The sequence below is a fragment of the Rana temporaria genome, chromosome 1 (assembly GCF_905171775.1).
Source record: "Rana temporaria chromosome 1, aRanTem1.1, whole genome shotgun sequence".
NCBI classification, from domain to species: domain Eukaryota; kingdom Metazoa; phylum Chordata; class Amphibia; order Anura; family Ranidae; genus Rana; species Rana temporaria.
In genome coordinates this window covers 203,693,194-203,708,230 of record NC_053489.1, presented here as the reverse complement: position 1 = coordinate 203,708,230, position 15,037 = coordinate 203,693,194, and the positions used below count along the sequence as shown (strand labels likewise).

General features: G+C 41.2%; 1 protein-coding gene across 3 annotated transcripts in view; it reads right to left on the bottom strand.

Moving 5' to 3' along the window:
* The window catches only part of GOLGA3 (golgin A3), a 106,565-nt gene that overhangs the window by 75,081 nt on the left and 16,447 nt on the right, over positions 1-15,037 (bottom strand). For 2 of the 3 annotated variants that reach the window (XM_040347791.1, XM_040347795.1), the window contains exons 3-4: positions 8,079-8,336; positions 86-198 (exon numbers count right to left, since the gene is read on the bottom strand). In XM_040347791.1, coding sequence (XP_040203725.1) covers positions 86-198; positions 8,079-8,336 — 371 coding nt within the window. The remainder of the gene's footprint in view (positions 1-85; positions 199-8,078; positions 8,337-15,037) is intronic. The other variant, XM_040347799.1, reaches the window with a different exon arrangement.

The following is a 15,037-nucleotide window of genomic DNA, read 5'->3' as shown; positions in this document are numbered from 1 at the left end:
AGGAATAATTTATAAATATCTATACATATTTTTTTTTTATTATTAGTAATGGAGAGGATATCTCTATAAGAAATACAATTCTCACCCTCTCTTGATGACGCTTAACCCTGTACTGTTTCAGCTGCTCCTCCAAGCGACGTCTGGCCTGCAAGCGGATTTTCTCCTCTCTCTCAAGTGGAAGGGACGCATCACTGGAGGCTGAAGATAACACACACATCAAAAATAAGAAGTGCACAGATAGAAAGAAAACAAGATATATATATATATATATATATATATATATATATATATATATATACACACAGTCATAAAGATGATCCCATGTCTTCAGTAACGTATTGTGCACAACAACGACATAGCTTATTGCATGTTACAAGGGGCAAAGCAGAAAATGAAATTAGAAAAGAAAAGAAAGATACATGGAGATAATCTCTACGGTCTGTAAACAGTACTGTTTTTGCCATACACAAGTAAGAAACATAAGCCATAAATAGGCCTAACTAATACTGAAAAGTGTGATGACCATATGAAAGGTAAAGCTTCCCACCGCAACCATATTTCCATATATAGAGCCCTGGCTAATAACTTGTGAGGGACTGGACCAGAATATAGACCAGGATGCAGCACTTATAGCTCTCTATGCATCATCATACTGAAGCTGCATGCTACAGATAACATCCTCTCATCAGGAGATACATCCTTTATTTACCCCAATTTATACAGCTGACATAAAAAGTGCCTCAATTTAAGACTTCTATTTTTAGGTGCTCTTTCAGTTTTTCAGCCAAATATGTGAAGCTGACCAGCATCCAAGTGTACTTTCAACAGTCACTGCACTTTAAAATGACCTTATTAAATAAATGTTATTTGGGTTACTGGAAAAGCGGGTTAAAAAGAATCTATTTTAAGGCCTCAAAAAGGCTCCTGAAAATGGAGGGGTTTGCATTTTTAGGCCCCTTTCACTTATGCGACCTAAAAGTCCAGCGAATTTGTTGCGACTTGAAGCAATGCCTCTGTAATCTTATGGTCTATGGACCTCAAGTCGCATCAATGTCAGGCCAAAGTAGTGCAGGGACTACTTTAACCACTTAAGCCCCGGACCAATACGCTGTCTAAAGACCCAAGGTGTTTTTACAATTTGTCACTGCGCTGCTTTAACTGGTAATTGCGCGGTCATGCAATGTTGTACCGAAACGAAATTTGCGTCCTTTTCTTCCCACAAATAGAGCTTTCTTTTGATGGTATTTGATTGCCTATGCGATTTTTATTTTTTGCGATATAAACGGAAAAAGACCGAAAATTTTGAAAACAAAAGATTTTTCTTATAACAAAAAGTAAAAAATATCGAATAAACTAAATTTTAGTCAAACATTTAGGCCAAAATGTATTCAGCCACATGTCTTTTGTAAAAAAAAACGCAATAAGCGTATATTTATTGGTTTTCGCAAAAATTATAGCGTCTACAAACTAGGGTACATTTTCTGGAATTTACACAACTTTTATTTTATGACTGCCTATCGCATTTCTTGAGGTGCTAAAATGTCAAGGCAGTACAAAACCCCCCCAAATGACCCCATTTTGGAAAGTAGACACCCCAGGGAAACTGCTGAGAGGCATGTTGAGTCCATTGAATATTTTTTTTTTTTGTCCCAAGTGATTGAATGACAAAAAAATAAAAATAAAAAAAAAATTACAAAAAGTTGTCACTAAATGATATATTGCTCACACATGCCATGGTTATATGTGGAATTGCACCCCAAAATACATTCTGCTGCTTCTTCTGAGTACGGGGATACCACATGTGTGGGACTTTTTGGGAGCCTAGCCACGTACGGGACCCCGAAAACCAAGCACCGCCTTCAGCATTTCTAAGGGCGCAAATTTTTGATTTCACTCCTCACTACCTATCACAGTTTCGAAGGCCATAAAATGCCAAAATAGCACAAAACCCCCCCAAATGACCCCATTTTGGAAAGTAGACACCCCAAGCTATTTGCTGAGAGGCATGTCGAGTCCATGGAATATTTTATATTTTGACACAAGTTGCGGGAATATGACAAACTGATTTTTTTTTGCACAAAGTTGTCACTAAATGATATATTTCTCACACATGCCATGGTTATATGTGGAATTGCACCCCAAAATACATTCTGCTGCTTCTCCTGAGTACGGGGATACCACATGTGTGGGACTTTTTGGGAGCCTAGCCGCGTACGGGACCCCGAAAACCAATCACCACCTTCAAGATTTCTAAGGGCATACATTTTTGATTTCACTCCTCACTACCTATCATAGTTTTGAAGGCCATACAATGCCAAGATGGCACACAACCCCCCCAAATGACCCCATTTTGGAAAGAAGACACCCCAAGCTATTTGCTGAGAGGCATGTTGAGTCCATGGAATATTTAATTTTTTTTGCCCCAAGTGATTGAATATTGACCAAAAAAATAAATAAAAAATAAATTACAAAACGTTGTCACTAAATGATATATTTCTCACACATGCCATGGTTATATGTGGTATTGCACCCCAAAATACATTCTGCTGCTTCTCCTGAGTACGGGGATACCACATGTGTGGGACTTTTTGGGAGCTTAGCCGCGTACGGGACCCCGAAAACCAATCACCACCTTCAAGATTTCTAAGGACATACATTTTTGATTTCACTCACACAAATCTTGAAGGCGGTGATTGGTTTTCGGGGTCCCGTACTTGGCTAGGCTCCCAAAAAGTCCCACACATGTGGTATCTCCGTACTCAGGAGAAGCAGCAGAATGTATTTTGGGGTGCAATTCCACATATAACCATGGCATGTGTGAGAAATATATCATTTAGTGACAACGTTTTGTAATTTTTTTTTTTTTTTTTTTTTTGGTCAATATTCAATCACTTGGGGCAAAAAAATGTAATATTCCATGGACTTAACATGCCTCTCAGCAAATAGCTTGGGGTGTCTTCTTTACAAAATGGGGTCATTTGGGGGGGTTGTGTGCCATCTTGGCATTTTATGGCCTTCAAAACTATGATAGGTAGTGAGGAGTGAAATCAAAAATGTATGCCCTTAGAAATCTTGAAGATGGTGATTGGTTTTCGGGGCCCCGTACGTGGCTAGGCTCCCAAAAAGTCCCACACATGTGGTATCCCCGTACTCAGGAGAAGCAGCAGAATGTATTTTGGGGTGCAATTCCACATATAACCATGGCATGTGTGAGAAATATATCATTTAGTGACAACTTTGTGCAAAAAAAAATCAGTTTATCATATTCCCGCAACTTGTGTCAAAATATAAAATATTCCATGGACTCGACATCCCTCTCAGAAAATAGCTTGGGGTGTCTACTTTCCAAAATGGGGTCATTTGGGGGGTTTTTGTGCTATTTTGGCATTTTATGGCCTTCGAAACTGTGATAGGTAGTGAGGAGTGAAATCAAAAATTTACACCCTTAGAAAGCCTGAAGGCGGTGATTGTTTTTTGGGGTCCCGTATGCGGCTAGGCTCCCAAAAAGTCTCACACATGTGGTATCCCCGTACTCAGGAGAAGCAGCAGAATGTATTTTGGGGTGTAATTCCACATATGGGGGGAGTATGTTTTGCGCGTGGGTGTAAGCGTTACTGGCACTAACTAGCTACCTAGCGGCACCAGCGACACTAATACAGCGATCAGAAAAATGATCGCTTAGTGATGCTGGCAATAGGGGGGTGAAAGGGTTAACTCTAGGGGCAATCAGGGGTTAAAACCTTTATTAGAAAATGTATGGGGGGTACCTAACGCTATAAAAACCTAGCGGGCGAACCTCAAAAAATAACTAGCTACCTAGCGGCACTAATACAGCGATCAGAAAAATGATTGCTTAGTGACGCTGGTAATAGGGGGTAAAAGGGTTAACTCTAGGGGCAATCAGGGGTTAAAACCTTTATTAGAAAATGTATGGGGGTACCTAACGCTATAAAAACCTGGCGGGCGAACCTCAAAAAATAACTAGCTACCTAGCGGCACCAGCGACACTAATACAGCGATCAGAAAAAAACGATCGCTTAGTGACGCTGGCAATAGGGGGTGAAAGGGTTAACTCTAGGGGCAATCAGGGGTTAAAAACCTTTATTAGAAAATGTATGGGGGTACCTAACGCTATAAAAACCTGGCGGGCGAACCTCAAAAAATAACTAGCTACCTAGCGGCACCAGCGACACTAATACAGCGATCAGAAAAACGTTCGCTTAGTGACGCTGGCAGTAGGGGGTGAAAGAGTTAACTCTAGGGGCAATCAGGGGTTAAAACCTTTATTAGAAAATGTATGGGGGTACCTAACGCTATAAAAACCTGGCGGGCGAACCTCAAAAAATAACTAGCTACCTAGCGGCACCAGCGGCACTAATACAGCGATCAGAAAAACGATCGCTTAGTGACGCTGGCAATAGGGGGGTGAAAGGGTTAACTCTAGGGGCAATCAGGGGTTAAAACCTTTATTAGAAAATGTATGGGGGTACCTAACGCTATAAAAACCTGGCGGGCGAACCTCAAAAAATAACTAGCTACCTAGCGGCACGAGCGACACTAATACAGCGATCAGAAAAACGATCGCTTAGTGACGCTGGCAAAAGGGGGGTGAAAGGGTTAACTAGGGGGTGATCAAGGGGTTAAAAGTGTTAGGTCCAGTGTAGCCCCCTACCCCCCCCCCCCCCAATAAAGGTTTTAACCTCTTGATCACCCCCTAGTTAACCCTTTCACCCCCCTTTTGCCAGCGTCACTAAGCGATCGTTTTTCTGATCGCTGTATTAGTGTCGCTCGTGCCACTAGGTAGCTAGTTTTTTTTTTGAGGTTCGCCGCCATGTTTTTATAGCGTTAGGTACCCCCATAAATTTTCTAACGCTATAAAAACATGGCGGCGAACCTCAAAAAAAAACTAGCTACCTAGTGGCACGAGCGACACTAATACAGCGATCAGAAAAACAATCGCTTAGTGACGCTGGCAAAAGGGGGGTGAAAGGGTTAACTAGGGGGTGATCAAGGGGTTAAAAGTGTTAGGTCCAGGGTAGCCCCCTACCCCCCCCCCCAATAAAGGTTTTAACCCCTTGATCACCCCCCTAGTTAACCCTTTCACCCCCCTTTTGCCAGCGTCACTAAGCGATCGTTTTTCTGATCGCTGTATTAGTGTCGCTCGTGCCGCTAGGTAGCTAGTTTTTTTTGAGGTTCGCCGCCATGTTTTTATAGCGTTAGGTACCCCCATAAATTTTCTAACGCTAAAAAAAAACATGGCGGCGAACCTAAAAAAAAACTAGCTACCTAGCGGCACGAGCGACACTAGTACAGCGATCAGAAAAACGATCGCTTAGTGACGCTGGCAAAAGGGGGGTGAAAGGGTTAACTAGGGGGTGATCAAGGGGTTAAAAGTGTTAGGTCCAGTGTAGCCCCCTACCCCCCCCCCCCCCAATAAAGGTTTTAACCCCTTGATCACCCCCTAGTTAACCCTTTCACCCCCCTTTTGCCAGCGTCACTAAGCGATCGTTTTTCTGATCGCTGTATTAGTGTCGCTCGTGCCGCTAGGTAGCTAGTTTTTTTTGAGGTTCGCCGCCATGTTTTTATAGCGTTAGGTACCCCCATAAATTTTCTAACGCTATAAAAACATGGCGGCGAACCTCAAAAAAAAACTAGCTACCTAGTGGCACGAGCGACACTAATACAGCGATCAGAAAAACGATCGCTTAGTGACGCTGGAAAAAGGGGGGTGAAAGGGTTAACTAGGGGGTGATCAAGGGGTTAAAACCTTTATTGGGGGGGGGGGGGGCTATCCTGGACCTAACACTAACTGCCTGACACTAACTGCCTGTCACACTGAAACTAAATGCAGTGATCAGTAAATGATCACTGCAATTTAGTGACAGTGTGACAGGGGGGGGCTGGTGGGGGCAATCGGGGGGTGACCGGGGGGGGGATCGTAAGCCTATGTGTACAGGTGTCAGTGTAGTGCTTGTGTACTCACTGTGTGATGTCTCCGCTCCTCCGCCGGACGAAAATACCGGCGGGAGGAGCGGTGACATCACTTCCTCCTCTGCCTGTGTTTACAATGCAGGCAGAGGAGGGCGGGGGAGGAAGCTGATTGGCTGGGGAGCGATCCGGAGGGGGCGGACAAAAACGAACTGCCGCCCCCGCATCCCGGATCGCTCCTGAAGATTACCGACCCGCGCCATGTACCGGGGGGGGTCCCGATCGGACCCCCCACCGCCGTCAAGCAGAGGACGTACAGGTACGTTGATGTGCCTGTCCGTGCCATTCTGCTGACGTATATGTACATGAGCAGGTCGGCAAGTGGTTAAAGTCGCACAGATATGAATGGTACTCATTGGAAATCATGAGGTACGACTTGTCATGTGAATTTGCAGTTCCAAGTTGCAGGACAAGTCGCACAAATGTGGAAGGGGCCTAAAACAAGAGTTTAAAACTGATGCTGGGTTTGAGTGTGTGTATTGTTTTGTTAAGTTGTGTTTTTTGGGGTTTTTTTTAAGCTGGTTGGTAACCTTTGCCTATACATGCTATACCACTCCTTTTATATGTCTGTGATAGTATTTACTTCTTTGGTTACTGATGATACTGCCGATTTGGGCTTTGCATAGCTGACTATAGTGCCATCACATACTGTGTTCTGATAGCATTAAAAAAATAAAAATGTGTTTAAATCTGATGCCAATTTAAATATATATTAATTTCACTAGACAGATATATAGGCCTATTTATAAAGATCTGCAAAAAAAATGCTTTTTACTTTCAATTTATAATTGTAAAGTAAAAAAAAAAATAGAGTGCTCTGGATGACAGACTAGCTAGAGAGAATGTCCTCAGTATGGGATGTATGCAAGTCAGGCAAACAGATGTCTCAGAACACTTAGGCAGCACTAGTAAAGCAAATCTGGTAACGAAAAAAAAAGGCGCTCTGTATTTATAAGTGGAAATGGAAAGACAGGCAAAAAATGCTATGAAAAAACACCCACTCTGTCCTCTAACCTTTCCTAGCCCTGTATCCCCAAGTTTAAGATTCATTTCTATAGGCCTCCTTTCTAGATTGTGAGCTCTAACGAGCAGGGCCCTCTGATCCCTCCTGTATTGATTTGTATTGTAACTGTACTGTCTTGCCCCCATGTTGTAAAGTGCTGTGTAAACTGTTGGCGCTATATAAATCACACTCAGTGCTCAAAACAGAGCACTGAGAGTAAAACTGACCAATTACACAATCTTAATAAGTGAATACTATGCAACAGTAGCAGGTGTACTAGCTTTTTAAAAAGGACAATGAAGCCTCGGTTCACACTGATGCTTTGGGGGAAATGCACAGGAATCATTGCGTTTCCTGCATAGGAATCGCACTGTGTTCATGCGATCTGATGCAAGCGTCAATTAAAAGTTAACGACATCCCAAAAAGCAGGTTGAAGAAAGCAGTGCGTTTGCTAGAATCGGATCGCATGGATATGAACACCCATGCCATCTGATTCCAGTGCAGCCATCTGATTCTGGGAAAGATGTTGGTTATTATAGCAGTGTGTGGGGACTGCTGCAACAGCTTTGTGCAATGCATACTAGCTCATTATGCCTTTATCTTGCAGGTTTTATTTTTGGAGGGGTATTCTTTTTAGAGGTTTACAACCTCTTAAAGAGCACAAATTTTCCTGATTCTAAGATATTGATATGAACCTAGATACCTGTAGTTAAAAAGATGTGAATGGCATTATTTCCTAACCAACAAATTTTCCTGATTCTAAGATGTTAATATGAACTTGATAACGGTAGTTAAAAAGATGTGAATGGCATTATTTCCTGATAATGTCAAAACCAACAGATCCTATGTGAGCAAAGAGAACATGTGTGTACTTAGAAATTGATGTACTATTGTGTAGTAGCCTCAGAGTAATCATCACAAGTATAATAAAAGGTTGAATTTTTTTTTGTTTTTTTTTTAAATTTACAGGTCAAACCATGAAAGAGTAGAAATTTCAATCAAGAAACATCACAGGAGCACTTTGCAAGTAGGAATAATAGTGCAAAGCGATAGATGGGATTTCACTTCAGAAAAAGAGGCGCTTACACAGGTCAGTTTCCTGCATATGAAGGCTTAGCTTCAGCGACTGCAAAGCTTCTTTTCTAAGAACTACGCCCTCAGTACTAGGTTCATTGAAACCAGCCACACCTGGAGGGGCTGCACTTCTACAGTCGTTTAGTGGCTCAGTGGTTGGAGGAGGATCCCGATAATGTGAGAGAGGTCCATTCTGACATGCGTCTCCAGAATTGTTCAACTCCATACTAATTTCTTCTTTTGGCAAGTTAATAGAACATAAGCTTGTCACTAAAAAAAAAAAAAAAAAAAAAAGGGATGTTAAACATTTGAATTGCAATATTTTAACAGTAGACACTACTGGAACTTTAAACACAATAAAATACACAAGTAACCAAAGAACCAAAAAAGGGAAGCAAAAAAAAAAAAAAGTAGGAGCCAGATGAAAGATTTCTAAAGGCCAAGTTCACTCTTTGTACCATGCTACAGCTGTAGTTAGCATGTACCATGGTGAAAACATGCAACGTGACAAAATGTGAACAATTTCAAGCGGTATGAATACTTTTTCAAGGCACGGTTTACTACATTTTATATACAGTATATATTAAAAACTCATTACAATAAATTTTTGCTTTTGTGTTTAGATACACTTTGAAAGGTTATACCACTTTTAAAGTGCAAGTTCTCATCAAGGCCACCCGCACTGCTAGGTCAAAGATATAAAGTGGTCCAGTATCCCCTCTCTAATATAATATATTCCTCTTTTCTAAGAGACTATTGAACTCATGGGATAACTCCACTATGTTTTGTATACTTTCCTTTTAAAAGCAAATACTATTAGAAAATAAACAAATGTTCCAATGGAAGCAAGCACATTTTCAGGTATATTAGCACAAAAACCAAAACATCTACTACATTTCATATTAGAAAATTCAAGTGAACATTAGGCAGCAGGTTCCATTCTGGAACATTTGGTCTTTAAACTAAGCTTTTAATAGCAGCAAAGGACACGGTAAACCTTCCAGTTGTCTGGAGTAGACCTTTCTGACACTCAAATTACATTTGTCATGTGACTGAATGAGAGGACAGCAATCATACAAACCTTGTTATGTGCGGTCTTTTGTTATAAAAATATTTTGGTAATAAATTGGGAAGTTGTATTACTGTGGAAATGCACACGCAATGCGTTTAAAGTATTACATTTGAAAAAAGAAAATAATTTTGAAGAATGAAAACAATTCTCCAATATCATATCTCATATTTTTTGTATGAATGGGGAAAAGATATTAAACAATCTCAGTGCTGCCTCTTCAGTCATTGTAGGGTCTTTTATTCATTACCTTGTTAACCACTTCCATACAGGGCTTTTATACACACACCTCATTACCGGGCCTATTCTGGCACTTCTCTCCTACATGTAAAAATCATTATTCTTTTGCTAGAAAATTACGCAGAACCCCCAAATATTATATATGTTTTTTTAGCAGACACCCTAGGGAATAAAACGACAGTCATTGCAACGTTTTATCTTGCACGGTATTCGCGCAATAATTTTTCAAACGCCCTTTTTTGGGAAAAAAATTGTTTCACAAATTAAAAAAATAACAAAACAGTAAAGTTAGCCCAATTTTTTTGTATAATGTGAAAGATTATGTTGCACCGAGTAAATAGATACCTAACATGTCACGCTTTAAAATTGCGCATACTCATGGAATGGCGCCAAACTTCGGTACTTAAAAATCTCCATAGGCAACGCTTTAATTTTTTTTACAGGTTACCAGTTTAGATTTACAGAGGAGATCTAGTTCTAGATTTGTTGCTGGCACTCTAACGCACGCGGCGATACCTCACATATGTGGTTTAAACAGCGTTCACATATGTCGGCGGGACTTACGTGTGCGTTCGCTACTGCGCGCGAGCTACCGGGGACAGGGGCGTTTTCATTTTATTTTTTATTCTTTTATTTCTTTTTTTACTTATTTTTTTTCTTTTTTTACACTTCTTTTCTAATTTTTAGACCATCTGGTCACCAGTCATCTCTATGCTTCCTGCGAGCGCCGGACGATTCTTTCTCCGGGTCCCCGATGGCACGGGAGAGCCCGGAGAAGCACCGGATGGCGGCGGGAGGGGGGGGGGGGGGATGTCCCCTCCCGCCGCCTGTAAGAACAATCAAGTGGCGGAACCGCCACTATGATCGTTCTTATGCTGCACAGAATCGCCGGCAGAACAAAAGGATATCTGGATGATGCCTCTAGCTGCAGGCATCATTCAGATAATTACCTGCAAAGCCCAGGACGTCATTTGACGTCCACCCAGGATGGGAGATCCCATCTGTGGACGTCAAATGACAATGGGCGGGTATTGAAGTGGTTAAGATAGATATCACTGGGTAGGGTCAATAAAAGAAGGGAAGAGAAGGAGAGCAAGTGAGAAGGGATCAGTAAACCACAGTGAATATCAAATAGGAGTAGATTCACTGGGGAAAAACAGAGTGAATGTTTTGGTTTGTGCAAAGTTGCCTCTTGCATGATGGAGTGAGCACGATGGGGGTTAGTCTTGTGTCAAGCCACTCAAGGGGGTGTGGTAGGTGTTATCTAAAGTCAGAGTTCCCTGGTACAGGAAGGCATTGTACTGGGCCCAGGCAGCCCATATGTTATAAAATCTAAGATATTATTGATTTACATGTGGCCACCCATTTTTCTGGTTCAGCGAGATCCGTCAGCTTTCCGGTCCGATCTACTCTGTGCAGGAACGTTCTACAATGTCAACATCCTCTCCAACACAGTAAGATAGGGATGAATGAACAGTCAGTCTAGCGGGGACCTTGTACCGTTGAATAGAGAGTCCATAATAAGTTTCCTGTATCTAAATTGAGGTGGTGCGAGTGGAATAAATGATTTGCAGCAGTTGTAGTTTGGCTTAGGCTGTAATCCAATCCCTCTACCACTCTATGATAAAAGGATAGACCCCCTAAAAAGTCATCTTGTAATGACACCTTAAATATCAGGTTACAGTGTCCAGGACAGTGCGTCCATACGCATGCGCTGTTTCCACAAGCACTGGTGTACACTCAATTACAGACAAATACAGCCATTACATTTCTACATGCTTTAGGGCTCATGCACACTGCAGCTTTAAAAAAAAAAAAAAAAAAAAAAGCTGCTTTTACAGGCATTTAAGCTTTTGTTTTAGCTTGAAGAAGCTTGTGCTTTTTGTGCACATTTTTTTTTTTTGTTTACAAACTTTTATTGTTGAAAATAAATGGTGGTACAAATCCATAAAATTAAGGCATATACAGAAAGAAAGATAAAACATATGAGAAGTCTATTTGTGTACATACTATAAAAAGCCGACTAAGGGCCACAGTCGATTATTCATATTATCAAAAAATCTAAATACTGGAGTAACAATGTAAATCAAACAATATCCACTAGAATATGACAAGCAGGGAAAAATTAGATAGGGTTAAAGAACAAAGAGAAATGCTCGAACCAGGGAGACCATTTGTGTATATATATATATATTTTGTGTGGGGCTATGGGTATCGTAGGTGATTTCCAGTGGAAAGCTATTAACCATTGTATAGCGACGCATATTTTGAGCTTCTTCAAGCTCCTTTGAGCTTTTTTGAGCAAAAGCATTTTTTATTTTTTTTCACAAACCCTCCTAGATAGTATTTTTTTTTTTTTTTTTTTGTCACTGTATAAAACAAAACAAAAAGCTGGAACAAACATTTTTGCGTGTTTTCCAGCTTCTTTGAGCTCTTTGGGACACTAGCTCCTCTAAAAAACGCGAGTTTGGTGGGGGTTCTGCCTGTAGGAGTATATGCCTGAAAAAGCCATAGTTTGCAAGAAAACATTGGTCAACATAGAGGGGAGTTTCCAGGCAGAAAACAAAATAAGAGGTTAAAAGCCTGTAGGAGCTGCTTCTTTGAGCTGCAGTGAGTATGCGCCCTTATGCGTTTTTTTTTATGCATTTTATAGAAATAATTGAAGCTCCTGAAGGAAGCATAGGAGACTCTCCAGCAATCCAAAAATGTAATTGTTGTACAGCTTTTCTGAGGTGTTACAGGACTGCAAATGTAGTGTGTGAAGTTTGCTGAGGAAGTGTCCAGGGTCACATCAGGTCTGAAATAATATATATTCCACCCAGAACAATCAAGCCCTCCTTAAATTCTGATAACTTTGCAAGCACTGGGTCTATAAAAGGAAGGTTGGGTGTTGCGATTATAGTGTTTTTTTGTTTATTTTGGTTGTGTATGTATCCCTTAGTGAACAAAAATGCCCTGCAAGTAGTGCTCCTGAAGTGTAAAAGTACAAGTCTTATAAGAGGCTATATCCACTACCCTGACTTGGGAGAAGGAGATTTACTCAAAAACCAAATAGTTATTGAGGCATGTGGGGAGCTTAGGGATAGTGGGCTAGGAGAAATAATGTTACTCTAATATAAGAATCTGTGCCTTTAAGGGTACATGCACACAGGCTTAAAAAAAACAGCAGTGCTCTTGGCAGAAAAGAAAAAAAAAATGCTAATTTTGTTTACTAAAGTCCAATTCAAATTGGTGACCTACATTTTGTTAGCAGCAAAACAGACGATCACCAAAGCCCGGAAGGAACAATTTATTTTCTTTGAGGAAGTTAGTCAGCGGATCGATGAGTTCTTTATCAATCAGAAACTGACCAGCATCCTGCTAGACAGTCAAAAAATATTTTTTTTCAGATATGGACCGGTGGATACAATATGTCTATTGGTCACTGTCCTTGCAGAGCTATAACTCATTATAGTAATCCAGAATTGGGGTGCTGGTTTTGGGCATAACCGACGCTCACTCTCCTCTCCCTTACCCCACCTCTCTTAGTATCAGAAGTATTAAAACTTCATAGAGGGGCAGGTGCTGTGTCTAAAATGTAGCGCCCAAGGTGAAAAAATAAAAAATAAATAAAAACACCTAAAAAGGATAATAATAAAGTGAATGTGACAGTCAAACGACCTGCATCATCGACTGCTCTAGTGACAAAAAAATGTGAACCTGTGAGGTGAGATCAAACACATGTAACTCAAATGAAGATACCAATGTAAATGGTGCAAAAAAGTTAAAAGTGATCTGATCAACTGCAAATGAATGAGACTAGAGCATCTGGTCTCTCATAAACACACACTGGTGTAGGATAAATAGTACAGATATCACTCGAGTGTTCAAAAAATCCTTGGCTAAATATATAAACCATACGTGATAATATGCTTAAAAATAATGCCCAAAAAAGCCAGTGTAAGTGCACCTTAAATGCATAAATGACTGAATAAATCAATTAGCATGACACCATACAATTAGTCATTTATGCATTTAAGGTGCACTTACACTGGCTTGATATCTGTACTATTTATCCTACACCAGTGTGTGTTTATGAGAGACCAGTCTCTCATAGTGCTCTAGTCTCATTCATTTGCAGTTGATCAGATCACTTTTAACTTTTTTGCACCATTTACATTGGTATCTTCATTTGAGTTACATGTGTTTGATCTCACCTCACAGGTTCACATTTTTTTGTCACTAGAGCAGTCGATGATGCAGGTCGTTTGACTGTCACATTCACTTTATTATTATCCTTTTTAGGTGTTTTTATTTATTTTTTCACATTGTTTCCACAAAGTATCCACTTTGTTATGTTGGCAGCCTGACCCACGACAATTAGTGGTTTGCACAATATTATTTGATATTTTCAGGTGCTGTGTCTGTCAAGTCAAAAATCCTATTTTCTCATTCGTTCATTGACAGACATAGCTTTTTTTACTCAAAACCATAGGGATGTCCCAAAGCAGTGCCAAACATGAGGGGTGGGGCAGCAAAAAAAAAAACAGGCCAACCAGACAACCTGGAGCTCACCTGACCAAAAAAAAAAGAAAGAAGAAGCATCCGCAGATGCCAGCACATCCACCTTGTAAAATTTTGTGAAAGTGTGCACCAACGACCAGGTGGCCATCTTGCAAACTTGCGTTACTGATGCCTGATGACGGAAGGCCCAGGAGGCACTCATTGCCCGAGTCGAGTGCACCTTCACCAGGAAGGGAACAACCTGACCCTTGAAAGAATAGGCCTGGGTCACCGTCTGCCTGATCCATCTAGAAATTGTCGCAGAGGAAACCCCTTCTTTGGTCTGTCCGTGATCAGGAAAGGGAGTCTGACTTACGAAAAAAAGACTCAGTGGCCGCCAAATACACCCTGACCGACCGCACCACATCTAAGGTGTGTAAGACAAATTCCCTCGGATGTTGCGGCCTGTGACATAGAGAAGGCAACAAGAGTTCCTTATTTAAATGGAAATCAGAGACAACCTTTGGAAGGAAAGAAGGACAAGGTCGAAACACCACCTTGTCCTTGTGAAACACCAGGTAGGATAGCGCCACCAACTCTGACACCCTGCAAGCAGAAGTAATAGCCACCAAGAAGGCCACCTTCTGCAATAGTGTGAGCAGAGGAATTTCTCAAATATTATCAAACAGAGGCTTCTGTAGAACCGAAAGTACGAGATTCAAGTCCCACAGTGGCAAGGGAGATCGCACCAGTGGAACCACATGTCACACTCCCTGAATGAAGGTACGCACCAGGTAAGCAAAGCTAGGGAGTGTTGAAAAAAAACTGCCAAGGCCGACACCTGGCCCTTGACAGTACTCAAGGCCAAATATTTTTCCACGCCTCTCTGAAGAAAAGTCAAAATCCGAGCCACCGAAAAGGAACGTGGGTGAAACCCCACTGACTCACACCATGAAATGTACACTTTCCACGTTCGGAATCAGACACAGATAAGCCCCTATCCTTCAAAACACCTGTCTTTTAATAGCCTGGCCATTAAAGCCAGCGACGGTAAAGCAGGGTGGAAGATCGGCCCTTGGGATAGCAGATCCTCCCTGAGAGGCAGCCGTCAGGGGAGGTACCAGGGCCGACAAGGCCACTAGAATGACCAGAATTCCTTCGGCCTCGATCCTGCGCAACA